Source organism: Sparus aurata, chromosome 17 (genome assembly GCF_900880675.1).
Source record: "Sparus aurata chromosome 17, fSpaAur1.1, whole genome shotgun sequence".
NCBI lineage: Eukaryota > Metazoa > Chordata > Actinopteri > Spariformes > Sparidae > Sparus > Sparus aurata.
Genome location: NC_044203.1, coordinates 9,624,529 through 9,642,129, shown reverse-complemented (window position 1 = coordinate 9,642,129; position 17,601 = coordinate 9,624,529). Strand labels below are relative to the sequence as shown.

The 17,601-nt window shown below is 41.9% G+C and overlaps 1 protein-coding gene across 8 annotated transcripts in view; it reads left to right on the top strand.

Moving 5' to 3' along the window:
- The window catches only part of oxr1a (oxidation resistance 1a), a 169,462-nt gene that overhangs the window by 135,002 nt on the left and 16,859 nt on the right, over window positions 1-17,601 (top strand). For all 8 annotated transcript variants that reach the window (XM_030394578.1, XM_030394582.1, XM_030394577.1 and 5 more), the window contains 4 exons: window positions 9,692-9,844; window positions 11,354-11,538; window positions 13,713-14,380; window positions 17,425-17,590. In XM_030394578.1, the coding sequence (XP_030250438.1) occupies window positions 9,692-9,844; window positions 11,354-11,538; window positions 13,713-14,380; window positions 17,425-17,590 (1,172 nt within the window). The remainder of the gene's footprint in view (window positions 1-9,691; window positions 9,845-11,353; window positions 11,539-13,712; window positions 14,381-17,424; window positions 17,591-17,601) is intronic.

Below are 17,601 nucleotides of genomic sequence, written 5' to 3'. Positions count from 1 at the left end.
CATACTTTCTCTACCCAGATTACACTTATAACAAACATCCTAGATAACTAAAATAAGCTTCAGTAAAGATCCAGCCATCTAGGACAACATTGTTTAAATTAGATTTGAAAAATGGTTAAACTGGCAATTGACATAAATGTTGATTTTACAATGTAATGGCTATGGAATAATGACACCATCAGCGTTTAGAATGGTTGGTTGGTATATACCTCGCTTTTACTATGCTATTGTCACAAAATTTCTTGGAAAAAAACAAGTGCTGAAAGGTGATCCATTGGCACCATTTTTATCTGCTTTCAGGTTCCATCATAGACTAAATTAATGAATGTTGTTTAACATTGACCTATGAAAGGCAACACAGATTGCCAGAGCAACTTTAGTGTATTAACATCTTGTGGTCCCTTTCAAACGCGATGCTGATGTAAAACTTCCCGAGCATTTACAGAAGCAATTGCATGTGTGAAATGGGCTATTAGAAAAACTGTCACTGCTAATGCTTGGCTCTTAATTGGTATCTAGGCTGGTGGTTGACAGCAACATTGGTTTGATTCATTAGTGTAGTTTCTATACATGAAGATAGAAATGCTTTGCATTAACGCATTGTTATAAATGTGGCCAGATTTGTTTCAGCCCAGCTTCAAATGCTATTAGTGGTCACATATTTAATATGTTGTAGTGCATGTAAACATTATATGGTGATAAGTCAAGGTACCCTCTCAATCAAAGAACGACACGTTACCTCCCTCAATTCTAGCATAACCTTGTTGTTTTGTGGTGAGGTTTTATCCTACTCTGATATATGGTCAAATCACATTTGTGTCACATAAGAAACGGAGACAAGGTTGAGGCAGGTTAGAGGCCTGTTGTTTGTGTGTGAAGTGTCTGGTCCAGTGAGGCGTACACATCCTGTCCTCACAGCTCTAAGACCGGCAGGATGAGCCATCTCCCTCAGGTATCGTATCTGCAGCATCTGAATGAGCCAATCACTAAGCACCACAGGAAGCACCATAGTCCCTTAAGAAATATGACTGTTTGCTGGTCTCCATGGAAACGGACGTCTTGTTTTGCCTCTTTTGAGAGAACATGGATACTGCTGTCTCTATTGCAATCACTGTCACTGCTGCTCCACTCGAGTTCAGACACCCTCCCACCACAAGCGTGCCCCTTTCGTCTGCTCTCCTCTCTGTCCGTTCATTTCTCCACGGTTGCCAAAAGAAAGGGGCCCCCGTTCATTTACTACTTATCTATTTAGGTCACGCCTGCGAGAACAGGAGCATGTTCCATGGCTCTCCACGGGCGAGGATCAGAGAGAGGGGCTGTGACTGCAGAGAAATTAAGCCTTTAAAAGTGATGCCGTGTCTGATATTTACAGCAACTAATGAACGGAGCAGCCCGCTCTCCCAGACAAGCAGCCAGGCAGCAATTATTCCAAGCAGAGGAAGTGTGCATGGAAGGCAGAAGGGAGGGAGCATTACCTCACCCGATTTGCCAACTCTGTATGTTTGTGGAGGCGTTGTGTGTGTGTGTGTGTGTGTGTGTGCGCGTTTATCTGACTGTGTGAAAGTGTGCGTCTGTATCTGTCAACTCTGCATGTTTGTGTGTGTCTGCCTGCACTCTCCTATCTCTTTCTCTTCCTGATTGTGTCAGTCGGTAGTCTTACAGAAGCGAGCAGCATCCAGGTGCAGTTGGTTTTTAAACCACAGGAAGGACCTTAATAACTCACTCCACCGCTTTTATTTATTTTTTTCTCCAGAATCCCCGGCATCTTTTAATTACAAGCCTATTTTGGTGCTCGGCACGCTCATCGCAGTGAGGATATTATCTAAATAAATGCTTCTGGGAGGTGTATAGTAATAGCAATGCAAGCAGTAAATGGCTAGTGTGCCCCTGATGAAGCTGAGTGCACTGAAGAGAAACTACTTTTCAGATGCTTCTCTTTTACTTTTGGATATAAAAAGAGTCGGATCTAGCACCAGATGTTTAAAAAGCCTGTTAGATGTTCAAAGTGCCTGACAAAAATAATCCAAGCCACTTCACATAACACAGGTTTTGACTGGAGAACATTACTGCCACATGTTTTGTGTGGCTATTCATTCACATCAGAAGTGAAATCATATGCATTCATGAGACTTGTTTAGAGCTTTCCATAAAATAAAGCCAGTATAACAGAACACAAGCATAACAAGCCAAGTGCCATCTAGTTCCAGTTTGCTGAATAGAAGGCAGATTTCTCTTCTGCCGATATTTCCAAAACTCGTCATGTCACACCAGAACAGTCCAGATGGATAAATGGCAATACATGTAGTTTGTGGCGAACTGTCCCTTTTTTAAAGTGCCTTGGGACAGAATTTTATACCTCAGATTGTGCAGACACCTCTGGGAAGATGCTATGGAGCTTTATTTTTAGAGTAGTTTCACCTGTGTAACACCTACAGTTGGATTAAGCATTGCCTAGCATTAATGGATATTTGTGTGTGTCGGACACACGCTGTTGTCCAAGGTGTCTTCAGATATTGTTTTATACAGATCTTTTTCCCCATGGCCCATGTTTTTGGAGTTAACGATTGACTTTAAACAAACATGTTATTGCCAGAGTTCAGAGATTGGCATGTTTGGCGTAATGTTTGTTTGTACGTGAAGATAACTGAAAAGTGTCTTTGAGTTTAAGATCAATAACAGTAAAGTTATTTAACATAAGTCTCTTACTGAATAAATGCTCTTCAAATTCCAAACTGTAAAATCTATGAAGTATTAACTGTGATATGCATTTATGCACTTTTGTTATAAAACACTGTCCTTCTTTCAGTTTGCAAGGTAGAAGTTGCAGCCAGGTTGTTCAGTGTTTTCTGATAGAGCTGAAGGCCAGATAAGGCAGCTATGAAGTGTCTTCTTCATGCTCTCGGTCTGCCTGCTGGCCTGCTGGTATTGGCAGCAAAAAGTAACACATCTTGCAGTCATGGATCGTTGGCTGGCTGTCTGGATGACTGTGTGTGTGTGTGTTCGCGTGTGTGTGCATGCATGCATGGGTAGCTGGCTGACTTTCTGGCTGGCGGTCTTGCTGTCGTTGGATTATTTGGCAGTCACCGGCTCACTGGCATACTTGCTCTCTGGTCATCTGTGTGGGCAGGCGCGTCCTCTTTGTCCTATCCAGACCATCCTCCTGCTCATACTGATACACACACACACACACGCACACACACACACACACACACGCTTACTCACTGTGGTGGCACAGCTACTACTGTGACCTTCTCTGTCTCTTCCTTTTTTGGCACCTCTTTTACCTCCCTCCTTCCTTCCTTCCTCTTCCACTGTGGCATGGTCTAAAATTAGTGATGGAGGAAGTAGAACCAGTTTAGAATACCTACACGTCTTGCGCCACATACGTGCATTACCGATGATCTCACTCAACTGAACAGATTTCATCTCCTAAAATCTAGCACCTGCTTAGTCTACTTTATTTTGGTTACGACACTGGTTCGCCCATAAAAATGTAACACATTTAAACTGGCCTTCTTGTCTTTTAGCATATCAGATTCACTATCTCAGCTCATCAGGGAGTCTGCTAGGCATCAGGCTGTAATTTCGGGTGATATGAATAACAGGACAGACTGTACCTCAGACTGCGATTTCTGGCTACTGACGTTTGATGAATTCCAATCATTGTGTGCTCCCTCTTGCAGAACATATCAATGCCCACAAGGTGGAGCTGTGGATTGATTTTTGATCCCACCATTTGTCACCTTCAAGGTCAAAGCCAGATGGCACCTGCAGACTCCCCCTGTGAGATCTTTATTATCACATTAAGCCAAATTTAACTAGAACACATAATATACGAGAGGGGGGTCTGCTAGATGTGTTAAAGAAAACTTTTTCTTCATATACAGAATGTTTTTCACTGATGTGTTGCCTTATATTTACAATACGTCCCTCTGTCCTTCACTACCACACTATGGCCTGGACAGAAGCCATATTTCACCAGAGCCAGAGCCTCTATCTAGAATTTTTTTCCTCTGCTTTTAGCTGAGAGAATTATTGGAAACTAAAAGGATATTGATTCCTGTAGCCCCTCCACAGCAGTCATCTAACGCTGTTTCACCCATCTCCGGTCCCTACCATCAGTGTCAACCACCCTCTTCCTGTAGAGTACATTATTGTGATGTTTTCCTCCATCGACCTCCCCAAAACTCTGAGAGACATGCTCCTGGTGGCCCCCCCGTCAGGCCTTGTTTTGCCCAGCGCCCCCCCTCTCCTTTTCTCACCCCAGCTTTTCTCTTCCTGTACGTCTGTTTCGATACTCTTCCATCCTACCTCAGTTCCTCTCCCGCCTCACAGTGGTTACACGCAGTCTGAGGCCAGCGCAGCAGCTCTTTCATCTTTGAAATTCAGTGCAGCAGCCAGTCCACTATGCTGCACTATGCTCTTTCTCTCCCTTTGATGTCACGCATGCAGACGAAATCCTGTTTCCAAGACTCTGACTGGAACCTGGTCACTTTGGGACAATGACATGTCGTGGCTCACCTGAAGTGAGGTCAAATAAAGTCAGGTTGTCTTCATTAAAGAATTTTCAGTAAGTTTGTGTTAGCTCTTCTAGACTACTGTGAGACTACTCACAATTACCTTACCTTAACTTAACTTAACTTACCAGTTTCAATGAATAGTCTGTATGAAGTCAAAGGTATATATTGGGGCATGATAAAGAGATGGGGGAGTTGAGTGTCATTCCTCACAGTACCACACTCCAGCACCAGCTGAGAAAATATTGGATGCCCTGAAGGCCAGCACTGGATAAACACTGGTCATATATTAAAGGATTTTAGCCACGCAAAGAGAGCAGCAGCCTGGAAAAGCAATATTCACTTGAAATATGTGTGGTGGCTGAATCAGGGTGATGCTTACCTAGCCTAACACTATATTGATCTCTCAGCTATATATATATACTGCCGATCCTAATATTGTCAGGTTGTATGATTAGCACCTCACTCTTTGGAAAGTTTTGGAAAGACTTTTTGTCGTTTTTATATTACAGTATAATTATCAACAATGCCAACATGATCTTAAGTTCATCCAGTCAGTGGACAGTATGTTTAACATTCTACAATGAGCTTTTGACTGGTCATGAAATGGTCTCAATTTAAAGCTGATGCCTGTGCATAAGTAAACGAGACAAGATTAACTATTTCTTTATATTATTATAGATATTGTTAATATTCTAATTATTTGATTTGTCCATCCTGGTAAAAAAACATATTGTTATGGCAGAGTGCTGAGGGTGCATTCAGGGGTCTCACAGGAAAAAAAGAAAAAGAAGCTCCTCCTTAGTATGGTGGTACAGCACTGCGGCAAAGTTGACTTTGTTTCCCCATTATCATATTACAGTTATTAATCTTACATCGCCACAAATGGCTACATTACCTCAAAGCCATGCATGGTGCAAACAGCTGTGTTTTAAAAATGAAAAATTGTATTAAAAATAAGTTGCCTCTCTTTCACTTGCTGGCAGAACAAATGCATATGCTAGCCAGTTCAAGGTCTTTAGACACAAGGCAGTGGTCCTCATAGAGCTTTTGTCCACTTGAGCTGCCAGATTCAACAAATAATGAGAGTTTCCTGTAGTCGCTTTAAGTCTTTATCAGCAAGAAACAAAGGAGCGAGAGATTACAATTTACAGTTAGACATTTAGCAGATATTTAGACTTGCAGTACAATAAGTGTCACTGTAAAAAAGTGACCAAGTGTACATTCCTCATGCATTCGCAAGGTAAGTGGCCGTGCAGCTGAGACAAAATGTACCAACAACGTTTATCAAGCAAAGCGATCCTTATTCCTGCAGTTCTTTCAGAACAGCTGTTGTACATATGTCAACTGAAATGAATAACAAATGCCATGCTTGTGTTTGTATACCACGCCAGCGGTTCTTTGAGGTGCCACACTGCTGCTAAATGCTAACATGCCATGCTGCTACCATGCTTAAAAGAACACAAGTTTAACAAAGATTAAAGCATTGTTGTATAAAAGGTGACCATGAAGCTTGCTAGAAACGCAACCTGAAGTGCAGTGAGCCAACAGGGGTTAGGTCAACAGACCCAAGCCGATATGCAGTATATCACTGGTAATTCAAAAGAATTACTTTAGTATAAGTATTAAGTTTGTAAGGAACCAGGCAGCTGGAGGTGTTGGAGAGAGAGAACCTCACAAGCGGCCAGTAGCAGCATGTAGCAGGAAGGAGTGAGCAGCACACAGGTAGTCGGGGAGGAACCACAGGGAAGAGAGAGGAGTTGGCATCTGTGTGAGATGAGGTTTGGATCAGGTGATGAGTGGCTGAGGTAGCAAGGCTGTGCAGGTTCTGTCCAAAGAGAATAAATCATACAATAATGGAAATAGAGAATGTAATATAGCAACGATCGTCCCCCATTAGGTACAACGCATGAGCAGTTACGTGGTGAAATTAAATTGTCTAGACATTGAGCCAAGGGTTGTTTGTTTCCGACTAGTCTTTCACATCGAAAGATGAACCAAAGGGACAGATTGTCAGCTTTTGACAATATGCCACCATTGGCAGCAATTAAACAGACCAAGTTCATCTCACTGTTGGTTCCTCTTTTTGCTGTGTTTGTTTTCAGCCTGTTATCATCCCACACAGCAACATAACCTAGAAATACAACTTCCGCAGTCTTTGCTATGTGCAAGTCAACATTTGGCATTGTATCGCAAAGATATCATTACCTGTCATCTCGTGTTGCCATATGAGCTACGGTTCTCGGCTGATGGACAGCATGCACGTCTTCCCGGTCCTCTTTTTGTGTGGGACGTGTGATGGGTGTTATTTTCTTATTAACACATAACGCCCATTTTTCATACATGCCAGATTTAATGAGAGGGAATGGGAGACGGTGTTTGTTCTGCATTTCTATGAGGGAGGACATGTTTTGTCATCTGTTGCCGCTCATTCAAGCCCAGGTGTGTGCTGCACACGTGAACAGCGTATGATATCCTGGTCCCAGCTGTGTCCTAGTCAATGTTAACTTTCATTTTTTGGGGGGTGGAAAAGGCTGCTCCTCTTTACAATTTTAACCTTGGAGCATGAAGGCCAGCTTGAATGAGTCACTAGGAAGTGACTCCCTGGGAAGTGGAGCAGTTGAGTGAAGTTGTGTAGGTGAGGTGTGTTCAGTTTAAGTGGATGACAAACGGGTTTGAATAGACATGTTCCTACGCACAGTCCTCATCTTTAACAGCTGGGCCTCTGAAATTCATCCACAGTGGATGCTCTCAGGGATCCTGCTCTTTTTTTGTTTTAAGGATGTTCTTGAAACTTTATTTTTAGTGCCGATCCCCGTTCTCCTAATCCTCATTTTGCATTTTTAGGTCTCTTTCTCCACTTCTCATTTACAGAGGCTTGTTTTGGCTGTAACAGATTGGCCCGGCCCCCTCAGCCTTCCCTGGCTGCCAGTGTCTGGGCTGCTCGTGTCGGTGTGGGTCAGTAGCTGCAGGCTGTTTGTCGACTGTGCTGGGAGACGGAGAGGGGGAGGTGTGGGGGTGGGTGTCAGAAGGACAGCAGACAGTTGTTATGGGCTCGGGCTCTCTTCTCGAAGCTCTTCACTGCTCTTCACTTCACTTCTCCACCGGTTTTTGACACCCTCCCGGTGGAAGTCCCCCCTCGATGATAACTCCCACACTCTCCTCTCTGTCCTCCTTTTCCCTTTTGTTCTTCCGTCCTCACTCCAATCCCTCTTTTATTGCCTTTAGCTCTCTTTATCTCCTCGTCTTTTTTTTTTCTCCACAGCAGCTTTGGACTGCTTTTTCTTTTTGAGTTGCTTCTGCTACAATTCCTACTTCCTTCTTGACTTTGTCATCAATATTTCTCCAGTCCCCTACACTTTTCTTCTTCCTATCCGATCTGATTCCTTCAACAGTCAGTCAGTCCATACTGCAGACCGTTGTTCAGGAAATCAGACCAACAGTTAAGTCCATCCTACAAAATGTCTCCCAGGCAGACAGTGTCCCTGAAGACAATTATTCAGACAGTCATGGCAACAGGCCACTGGTAGAAACACACAACACCTTGTGTTTCCAGCCCAGCAGATGCACCATCTGTAGCAGATTGCTGAGATGCCATGGAGTGCATGAAGAAGCAATAACAACTGCTTTATTGCAAGCGTGTCAATATATTTTGAATAAAATGTTTAATATTTCCTATTCCTGTTATTTTATATGCATGTGTATATTTACATATTTTATACATCTCTTAACATCTATATATCTATATCTATCTATCTATATCTCTATCTGTAGATAGAGGTAGATGTGATATCTTATATTTGTATCTTTTCCCAGTGAATGTGTTCAGTTTACACTGAGCTGTATAAACACTGAGCTTCTACTCCACATACATGAAGGATACGCGATACACACACTCACACAAACTGATAGATGTGTGTCAGTACAGCTGCTAAAATACATGATGCACAGGGGAAACTAGTTTGAGCTTGGTTTGGTCACCCACAGAAGGGTCAGGGTCAGAGGGTTGACCAGGGCTGGCACAGTCCTGTACTCCAGTCAGACGATGATGGGTATTTGACGTGTTATCATATGGATCACTGAGTGGACCTACTGAGTGCCGACCCACTCAAAACGGCTACAAAGACATGCAAAACTACCACAAAAAAGATTTAAAATGGCTAGAGACGGATGAAAAACAGCCACAAAGACAAACACAACACCAGAAAAAATGCACACAGCCTCAAAGAGATGCAATCACAACACAACAACAAAGAGGAGCAAAATGACCACAATGAGAGACACAATGGCTGCAAACACATTGTTTCATTTATTTTATCTGATAAATTGTAAATTGATTGAAAAATGGAGCAAAAATTAATTGAAAGAATTTCATACCAGTAAATTATTATTGTTTATCTGGCGTTGATGTATTACGCATAATAAACAGTGTAACTATTAATAGTGTATAGTTTATTACTGCAAGGAACCAGGATTTTTAATTGGTCTTCTTTACCCATTTTACAAATTTGCTCTCTTCTTTAAACGTTCACTGAAGTCTTGCCCTCCCGTTGAAAAGTTTCTCCACCCCTTTCACTCAATCACATGTTGAGTCAAACTTACAGTAACTAGGTATCAGGTGGTGCAAAACGCACAATAATTACAGCTTCAGTCTCACATGAGTGTTTTTCACCTAATTGCCGTGTGAAGCTCAGGCACACAGGAGGAGCATTCATTTGGCTTATCGTTGGATTCATTTTAACCTGATTGTCCCACTGTGCAGAAAATATCTGTTTATATATAGATAATACATTTAGAGACTCGGATTCATTAGTTTGATGGAATGAGACACGAATTAGTTGCACCATGTATTACCAAGTGAACCAAGCTATGCCTGTTCGACAGCGCTTATTATTTAGCCTGTTTGCTTGAATGCTATTTAGAGATTCAGCCACGATGCATTCATATAATAATGGTGTGTCAGTCCCAGGATAAAGTGGAACGTAGCCCCGACACTTTTGACTTTTGTCTATTTTAAATTGTCAAATGTACCCATATATGTTTATTGTGACAAAGGACAAACTGGTCCATTCTCAAGAACAGGACAGATAATCAAGTATTATAGAGGTATGTTCTCACAAATGGTTTCTTCTTCCTTTGTCCATTGTCAACACCCCCACCTATACCATCTACAGGACTCTGATGCCGCCCCCAGACCAGAAGGTGTTCACCCTCCAGTGTTCTCGGCCCTCCGCCAGTCCAGAGTGGTGTCATCCACCTCCGAGGAGGAAGAGGCCCTCACAGAGAAGTTCCTTAAGATCAACTGCAAGTACATCACTGATGGCAAGGTAAGATACAATATAACATATAGACCAATTGATGACTATAGGCATATAGTTCACTCTGTATTCTCCCCATCATGTCACATACAAATAACTACAAACTGCTGTTGGCTAAAGAATGAATTGTCATCAACAACAAACTGTCAAATCTGACCAATGGAAGAGAGAAGACAGGGTTGTATTGCTTTTAGAGAATCAAACCATATAAACTTGCAACAGAGCTACCAGCTACAGGTAGTCGGCACACTTGGCACAAAGCATATTTCAAAAGGATTGACTGTAAATGTGGAATTATTAGAGAAATAAAAACAACAGTTGTAAGTGCAGTAAATCATCAATACTACCAAAGATCAAGTGCTTCTTTAGATTTATTTCACAACAGTACAGTGTAGAATCAACAAAAAAGAACTCAACTGAAGCAGACCAAAGTCCAAATGCTGCACAATGTGATGAACGTTTTTTTAATAGTCAAAACGCAATATCCTTTTTCTTTTTCAATCACTCCTTATGTGCCCTCCATGGCATTCTCAGTCATATATGAAATCACTAACTGAGGCGGATGTAAACAAGGCAGTTTGAAGGAAAATCACTAAAACAAAATGCACTGATATCCTAGAAAATGCTTTGGAGTATGATGTTGTTTGGTTTTTGTTGAAAAAATCAGTAAAGGAGGATAAAATGAGAGTACACTGTGTGTGGGCAGATATGAATAACCCTGTGACCCGGAACACGAAGAGAGGCATCTCTCCTGCTGACTATACTTTAATTATGCTGATTATAGTTAATGTTGTTCAGATGGCCTATAACCAGGGAGTGTGCTGCTCTTTTCTAATTTTGTAAACTGAGTTTTCAGATTCAGAATCTTATAAGATTTTAAGTTCTAATTTTCTTTTTTTCCTGTTTATTCTCTTTTTTTTTTTTTTTTTTTTTTTTTACATCCAAGATCTGATTCTAAAGGGTTTGGTTCTCAAAAAGAATTGGGCAGTTTGGTTGAAGAATAAAACAATAACATCAATAATTCAATCAATTTGATAAAAAGACCTTAGGTAAGAAAACATTCAATGCATGAACCTGAATGTTACTTTTAATACATTTGACCACTTAACACGCTCACGCACAGACTTGCTGGTCATATGAGGTGTGTGTTTGGTCAGTTTAATTGAGAGCAGGTATAACGGCAGCCAGCTCCCTGGACGTCCTGCATTGAAGAGTGCCGTGTGTGCGTGCGTGCAAATGTCCTGCTCTCAGACACACAAAAATCACGGATCCATGTTATTGAACTGCTGCTGATTCACTCCCAGGCACCAAATGAAAGCAGTGAAGTGGTCAGAGCTGGCAGTTGATAACTTGTACTTGATTTAAGACATTTGTGGTCTAGAATGGATTTGGGCTCCAGTTGTTTATCATGTGGCAGAGGATCTATTTTGGTGGTTAATAAACATGCTAAGCTGTTCCTTTTATTTATTCGTTCCTCACCTGTCCATCCCCTTTCTTTTCACGTACTTACATATTCAGGGCGCAGTCAGTGGGGTGTTGCTGGTGACACCCAACAACATCATGTTTGACCCTCACCGGATGGACCCCCTGGTTCAGGCCCACGGGTGCGAGGAGTACGGCATCATGTGTCCTCTTGAGGAGGTGCAGTCTGCCGCCATCTACAAGGAGATCACTGACCCCAAGATCAGAGAGACTGTGCCAGAGTAAGAAAAACACTGACTTACACTTTGTTTTAGACAAAATCCGATTGAAATATGCATGAAAAATACGTCTACGATGAGTAGACATGTAATTATTGTAAGATTATGTAGCCAAAAACGCTAATGCTGACCTCCAACTCCTACATGCACTCTTATTTTTATAACACTTTCCTCCACAATAAAATACCACATATCTGTCTGAACAGAAATGAAGCTTCCTTATTGTAGTCAGTGTCGCTCTCTGCTGCACCCATGGTCGGATTGCATCAGCGGCCAACCGACAGTTTAATTCCTTCTACCCCCCACATACCAAAATAAAAAGGAAACGGCAATTACACCAGGGTTAATGAAGTATGCCTTCACCCTCCTACGTTCTGATTGCTCAACTCTTTGTGCAGTAGGAAGCAGCCACTTCACAGGATTCACTGGTGTTTCCTCCCACAGATTTGTCTGAGTAATTTATTTATTTATTTTTTGCTTCACTTGGATTGTTTTAGTGCTGTTGAGGACTAATTTATGAAAGGACAACTTTCATGTCGCATTCACACCCCTGTTTCTTTATCTTCTGGTGGTAGCAGGGTCTGGGCGATGCTGTGTTTAGCTGGTTGAGTGTTGCATGCGGAGCAGTTATTGTGCTGGAAAATGACTGTTTTTTTTGTGCCAGGCCCAGCTGTTTTCTCAGCTGTGGGCCATTGTCTGTGTCTCCTCTCCCCCCCTCTCTGCTGACCTCTCTGCCTGCTCACACAGCTGAGCAACAAGTGCCTGCAGCATGTGATTCTGCAGTGTGCTGGTTATATACAAGTGTTTATATACATGAGTGCAGCCTCATTAGAGGTTTTCAAAAAGAAGAAATCGGAAGTTTGCATAAGCGTGCAACACAATATTTTTTGTACAGTTGGAATTGGGACTTGGAACAAAAACAGTGTCATCAAAGGATGTACAGAGCTTATTCAGCAGTATGCATCTGGGGATATAACTTCTCTCCATGCAGGTTTTTATCATGTCTGGTCTTGTGCTGGATTTGTACTGTATTCAGACCTTTGTGCTGCTGGCATGGCACAAATGATTTTCCATATACTGCAACAGGAATGACAGTTAAAAAGTGGTTAGTTTCAGAGTTCATCTAACCAGTTCACTGTTGTTTCAGACTTGTTTTTGTTGCCAAATTCAACTGCTTTGCTAAACTTTGAAACAAAATCGTTCGGAGTGAACAGACTGCATATGTGACCCAAGTCACTAGATTTGCTTCTCTTCCTGAATCAAAGTCAGTAAACATGATTCTGTTATGAGGAGACCAGGGCAGCCCTATAAATGTCTTCATCAAGTCTGGTCTGCCCTGGCAGTTATAGGCTTTATCAAGTGGTCTTGCATTGTTAGAAAACTGCTTTGAATTGCCCACATATCATTGAATTTATATCCTTCAGGGTAAGTTGTGAAGAATTACAAGTCTTCGTCTCTTTAATTTTGTGATGTTTCAGTGTTGTGTGAGATGAAATAATTGAGTTGCATTATTTAATTTGTTAGTCAAATAGCAAATGTTTTTGGGTCGTGCTCCAAAATTAACCCATGGTAATTATGAAAATAAAGCTTTCAACGCGTACATTTTATATTCTAACTTTTAATAATAGATAATGGATTATAAATGTGGTCAGTGATTGGGTGATTGGCAAGAAAAATCAAACTCAAAGCAACAGGTGCTGGATCCTACATTTCCCACAATGCAGCTATACTATAGTATGAGATTTGTATAGTATGATAACCATCTCTCTTTTTTTATTATAAATTAACAAAATGTGTTCTGACAGATATGAAATGTGTGTATTTTTAATAACACTAATGCGCTATGTCTATAGGCAAATGCAAACTTCATCATAACCAGCTGTTTTCATACCACGGTAAACCTTGAAACCAGTAAACCGCTGCACCCCTAAATACAACGGAAATGTTCAAACTTCCTGGTCACAGTTTGTATTGCCAGCTTCTCTGTAAAAGATATGAACTGTCAAGCTTAGATCAAAGTTCACATGCTGAGGAATACTAACCATAACAACTAAACTACGTGAAATAAGTGTACTACCTATAACGAATACACAGACAATATACATGCTATACATGCTGAATTATTTTACTACGTGAAGATTTGCCTCTGTCTCATTGCTTGTCTGTCATGTTGTCAGTGACCTGGAGCCTCTTCCAGCCGAAAGACACCCCTCTCAGCAGAAGGACCCAGAGCAGCGTTTGAGGGAGCCGGGGGCCAACGGCAGCGGCAGCACGGCCCCACGCAGCACCGAGGGCTCTATATCCGAGGACGTCTTCACCGAGCCAGAGCTGTCTCCCATTCGGGAGGAGGAGCAAGCGTCTAATGAGGACCTCCGTCTGGACAAGTCCTCTTGCGCCTCCACAGAGTCTGTGCAAACAGTCACCCAGGTGGAGGCCACAGTTTCCAGCTCCCAGGCCCCAGGCAGTGCCCGCAGCTCAGTCAGCCAGCCAGAGGAGCCCACCGCGGCAAAAGCAGAGGACAATCCACCAGACACTGCCGCAGAAAATGATAGCCAGTCCCCCATGGGATCCAAGCAGCACAGTGTAGAGAAGCCACCAAGCACACCCACTACCACCAGCAGCAGCACTAGCCAGGCCCAGGGTCCGAGCGGCAGCACCTCTCGTCCAGGGTCCCAAAGCTCAGCCACCCCTGGTGCCGCAAGCACCACCTCCGTCTCAGTCAGTCCACAGGGGGATGCCAACGAGGGGACAGAAGTCTCCAAAACGGACACTATGCAACAAGGCAAGGAGGAAAAGGAGAATGTAGAGCAGACGCCAAAGGACGGAACGGAGGACTCTGCTGAGGGTAAACATACTTTACTATGTAACAGGTAGGAAAATGTGACTTGAGAAAAAACAGGTATAGGACATTTCAGGTGATGGATTTGGCCTCGTGTTGTCTTTGAGCTGCAACCCTAGATCCATATTCTTCTGAAGATGATCAAAGTGAGTTTCTCTCCTCTCTGGCTGCCTCAGAATCACTTCTCTCATGTTGGTCCGTGATAACCTTTCCGGTTCCACTCTGCCTTGGCGCTAGTAATTGGAATATAAAGACGAAGGGAAATGGCAGCCTCTCTGTTGTTATCAGCTCGACGGAGCTAGTCTGGCTTTATGGGGCTTTATGTAGCTCTTTGATCTCAGGCTCTGGATGGTCTGGGCCACTCCTCTGGGCGATAAGCTAAAGCCTCAAACACCACAATGCCACAAATACACCTAGTACCCAAAGGGGAAACACGGTGACGATGAAACCCAACATCAAAACGCCTTCAGAGACAGCATTCAGAGAGGTGTTATTTATGTTTGACATCTGTCTGTGGTTTTGCTTTCATGTGGGTTTAGAAAAAAAGTCAGTTCCACAAAGCCGGAAATAAACTTATGCTGTGTTCATTGCCATGTTTAAGATTAAAGGATCATACCAGTGGTTTTAGATGTTTTAACCTGTCAACTATGGGTAGGTAGTTTTGTTTTCATCATCCCAAACATTTGGTTTGACACCGCCATTAATCAAAAATGAAACAGGACAACTTACAGCAACATATATAAAGAACGCAATAAAAACATAATTTATAACGCTATGTATTCTTTTATATATTTTCTAGTAACATATTTTGTAGACCCATATGTGACTAACATATAGAAACATATGCAGAAATGTCAAATAAATCGTACACAGGAACACCAGTGCACCAGTAGTAACAGGTATGTTACAATTCACACATTTGTCCCAACTACACAAGTAACAAGTTTAAAACTGTGTCTTCCAATGAAGTAGCTAATTCTATAACCGAGAGTCTGATATTTTCAAGCAATTTCTAGGAATAGACTGTTTGACGTGTTATATCACATTAGTTTAGTTTAAAGACTAAAAACAGAGCCTGACAAGCTATTGTGGTTCCTCCAGCCTTTGGAATTTTGGAATGTTCCCCAAAATGTTGATCTATTCCCTTTAAACAACTTGTTCTGTGTGTAATAGGTATTACGCTTCAATTATTGCCATGCATGTTCTGATGAAAATATCATAAGAATGATGTGTACCCACTCATGCATCATTTCTTTAGCCGTTAGCTTATCTTTTATAGTGAAATATATGGTGGCCTTATTTGCATTGTTGTCTGGCTGCTCAACAGAAATCTGTCTCATGCAAAAAACAGAGGCCAATTTCACATCATTCTTGCATGTTTGAATTCCTGACAACATAACTTGTAAATTACTTTATAGTAGTGTTCTTTCAAATTACATTATCCTTGAACGCACCAGCAAGTGGTTTTGAAACAGCCCATTGTCTCTGTATCATCGCACAGTGATGGCAAAGCTTTATAAAGGAAGCAGAATGTTCACAGTGATGGATTACACATCCCCAGCAAAATGATGTTCAATGTACTGAAATAAATGGAGTGATGTAGTGACTCTGTGAAAGTTAGAGTTTTTTACTAAGAAAAGCCAGGTGTAAAGAGCTAATGGCTTGGAAATACTATGCAATTAGTTGTTAAATATACAAAACTATGGCAGCATCCATTAATCCGTTTTGGTTTGGCACAGCTTTGGTCTTGTTGTCTGTCAGTGCCCTCAGTCTGTCACACTAACTGACTCACTTGTGTCCAAATAACCCACTCTAGTTGGACACATAATAGTGATTCCAAAAAGATTTCTTTCCCCAAAAGACAGTGGGAGAGAAATTTACCATTTTCTCCCCAGCAATTATTGTCACACGGAGAGCCGGGCTGTAAAAGCAGTTCTAATTCACTTGGATCCCAGCAGGGCAGCCCATTATTCTATGCATATTAGCACAGCCCACGCAAGTAACAGCAGCAACGTCGAAAAACAAGCTATATTAACACAGAATTAATGCATTTTGGGAATTGAATTTGTCACACTGAGCTGTGTTGTCTTAGCAGATCAAGATTATTTTGTCTGTCATTTATGCTAGTTATGTTGAGCTGCCTAACCTGGACCTATTAGTATGTGCCAGTTTAATGTCACAGCCACATATTGTGTACATATAAGTTATCTAGTTCAGCTCCCTGGGGCTGTGACCTTATAATAAACCATTGATTGTGTACCATGGGCGGAAGCCTCCGTGCCACTTTTAATCATAGTGTGCCACTCTACTTGTTTCTGTCATTTGTTGTGTTCCTGCCAAAATGACTAATGCCACCAGAAGTAGCCAGTAGATGTAAGAAAACTAGGTCACATGAATAATCAGTCATCAGAAAGAGAATGCATAGTTCATCAAGTAGATGTAATTTGTTTTTAGGTGACAGATATTTGATACAGAAACAAGAACTCGTGATTTTTAAAGGAACTGTTGACATTTTGGGAAATACACTTGCTTTTCAGAGGTGTAAAAGTACAGACAGTAGGGAGAAAATTAAAAAGCTATGAACCTATAAGGAACATCCAGGTAAATTTATAACTGGACGTCAAACTTTTTAGGCTTCATCAGCAGCTTTCTCCGTCATGAATTGGGCCCTGCCTCAAGTGCTGTATCCAGATGTACATGCTGGAAACCGACAAACAGCTAGCCAGAGCAAGAGTCCAGTGCTAACAAATCTATCTACAATACCTGTAAAGCTCACCAGCTAACTTGTTGAATCTCATTAGTTTGCTTAGTTCCAAAAAGGTCAGGTAAAAGCCAGAGCCACACTTGCTGTTTCCATCATTTTCCAGTCTTAGTGCTTACAGTAGCTAAGCTAACCAGAGGTTGACTGTAGCTTCATATTTGGCATACAGATAAGGATAGTGATAAAATGTTGAATTTGTCCATTAAAATGATTTGTCATGTTCGTGATAGCTGTTATGCCATGACATAATGTAATACTTATAGGGCCATACGATGATCTGCCCCTCCAGGTACAGGGTCTGCAGAGAAGCAGAAGCATCGCTCTCACAAGTTCCTGTGTCTGCGGGTGGGGAAGCCCATGAAGAAGACGTTTGTTTCTAATGCCAGCGCCTCCATGCAGCAGTATGCTCAGCAGGGCAAGAAGCATGAATACTGGTTTGCTGTGCCCCAGGAGAGGTGAGTGCCTC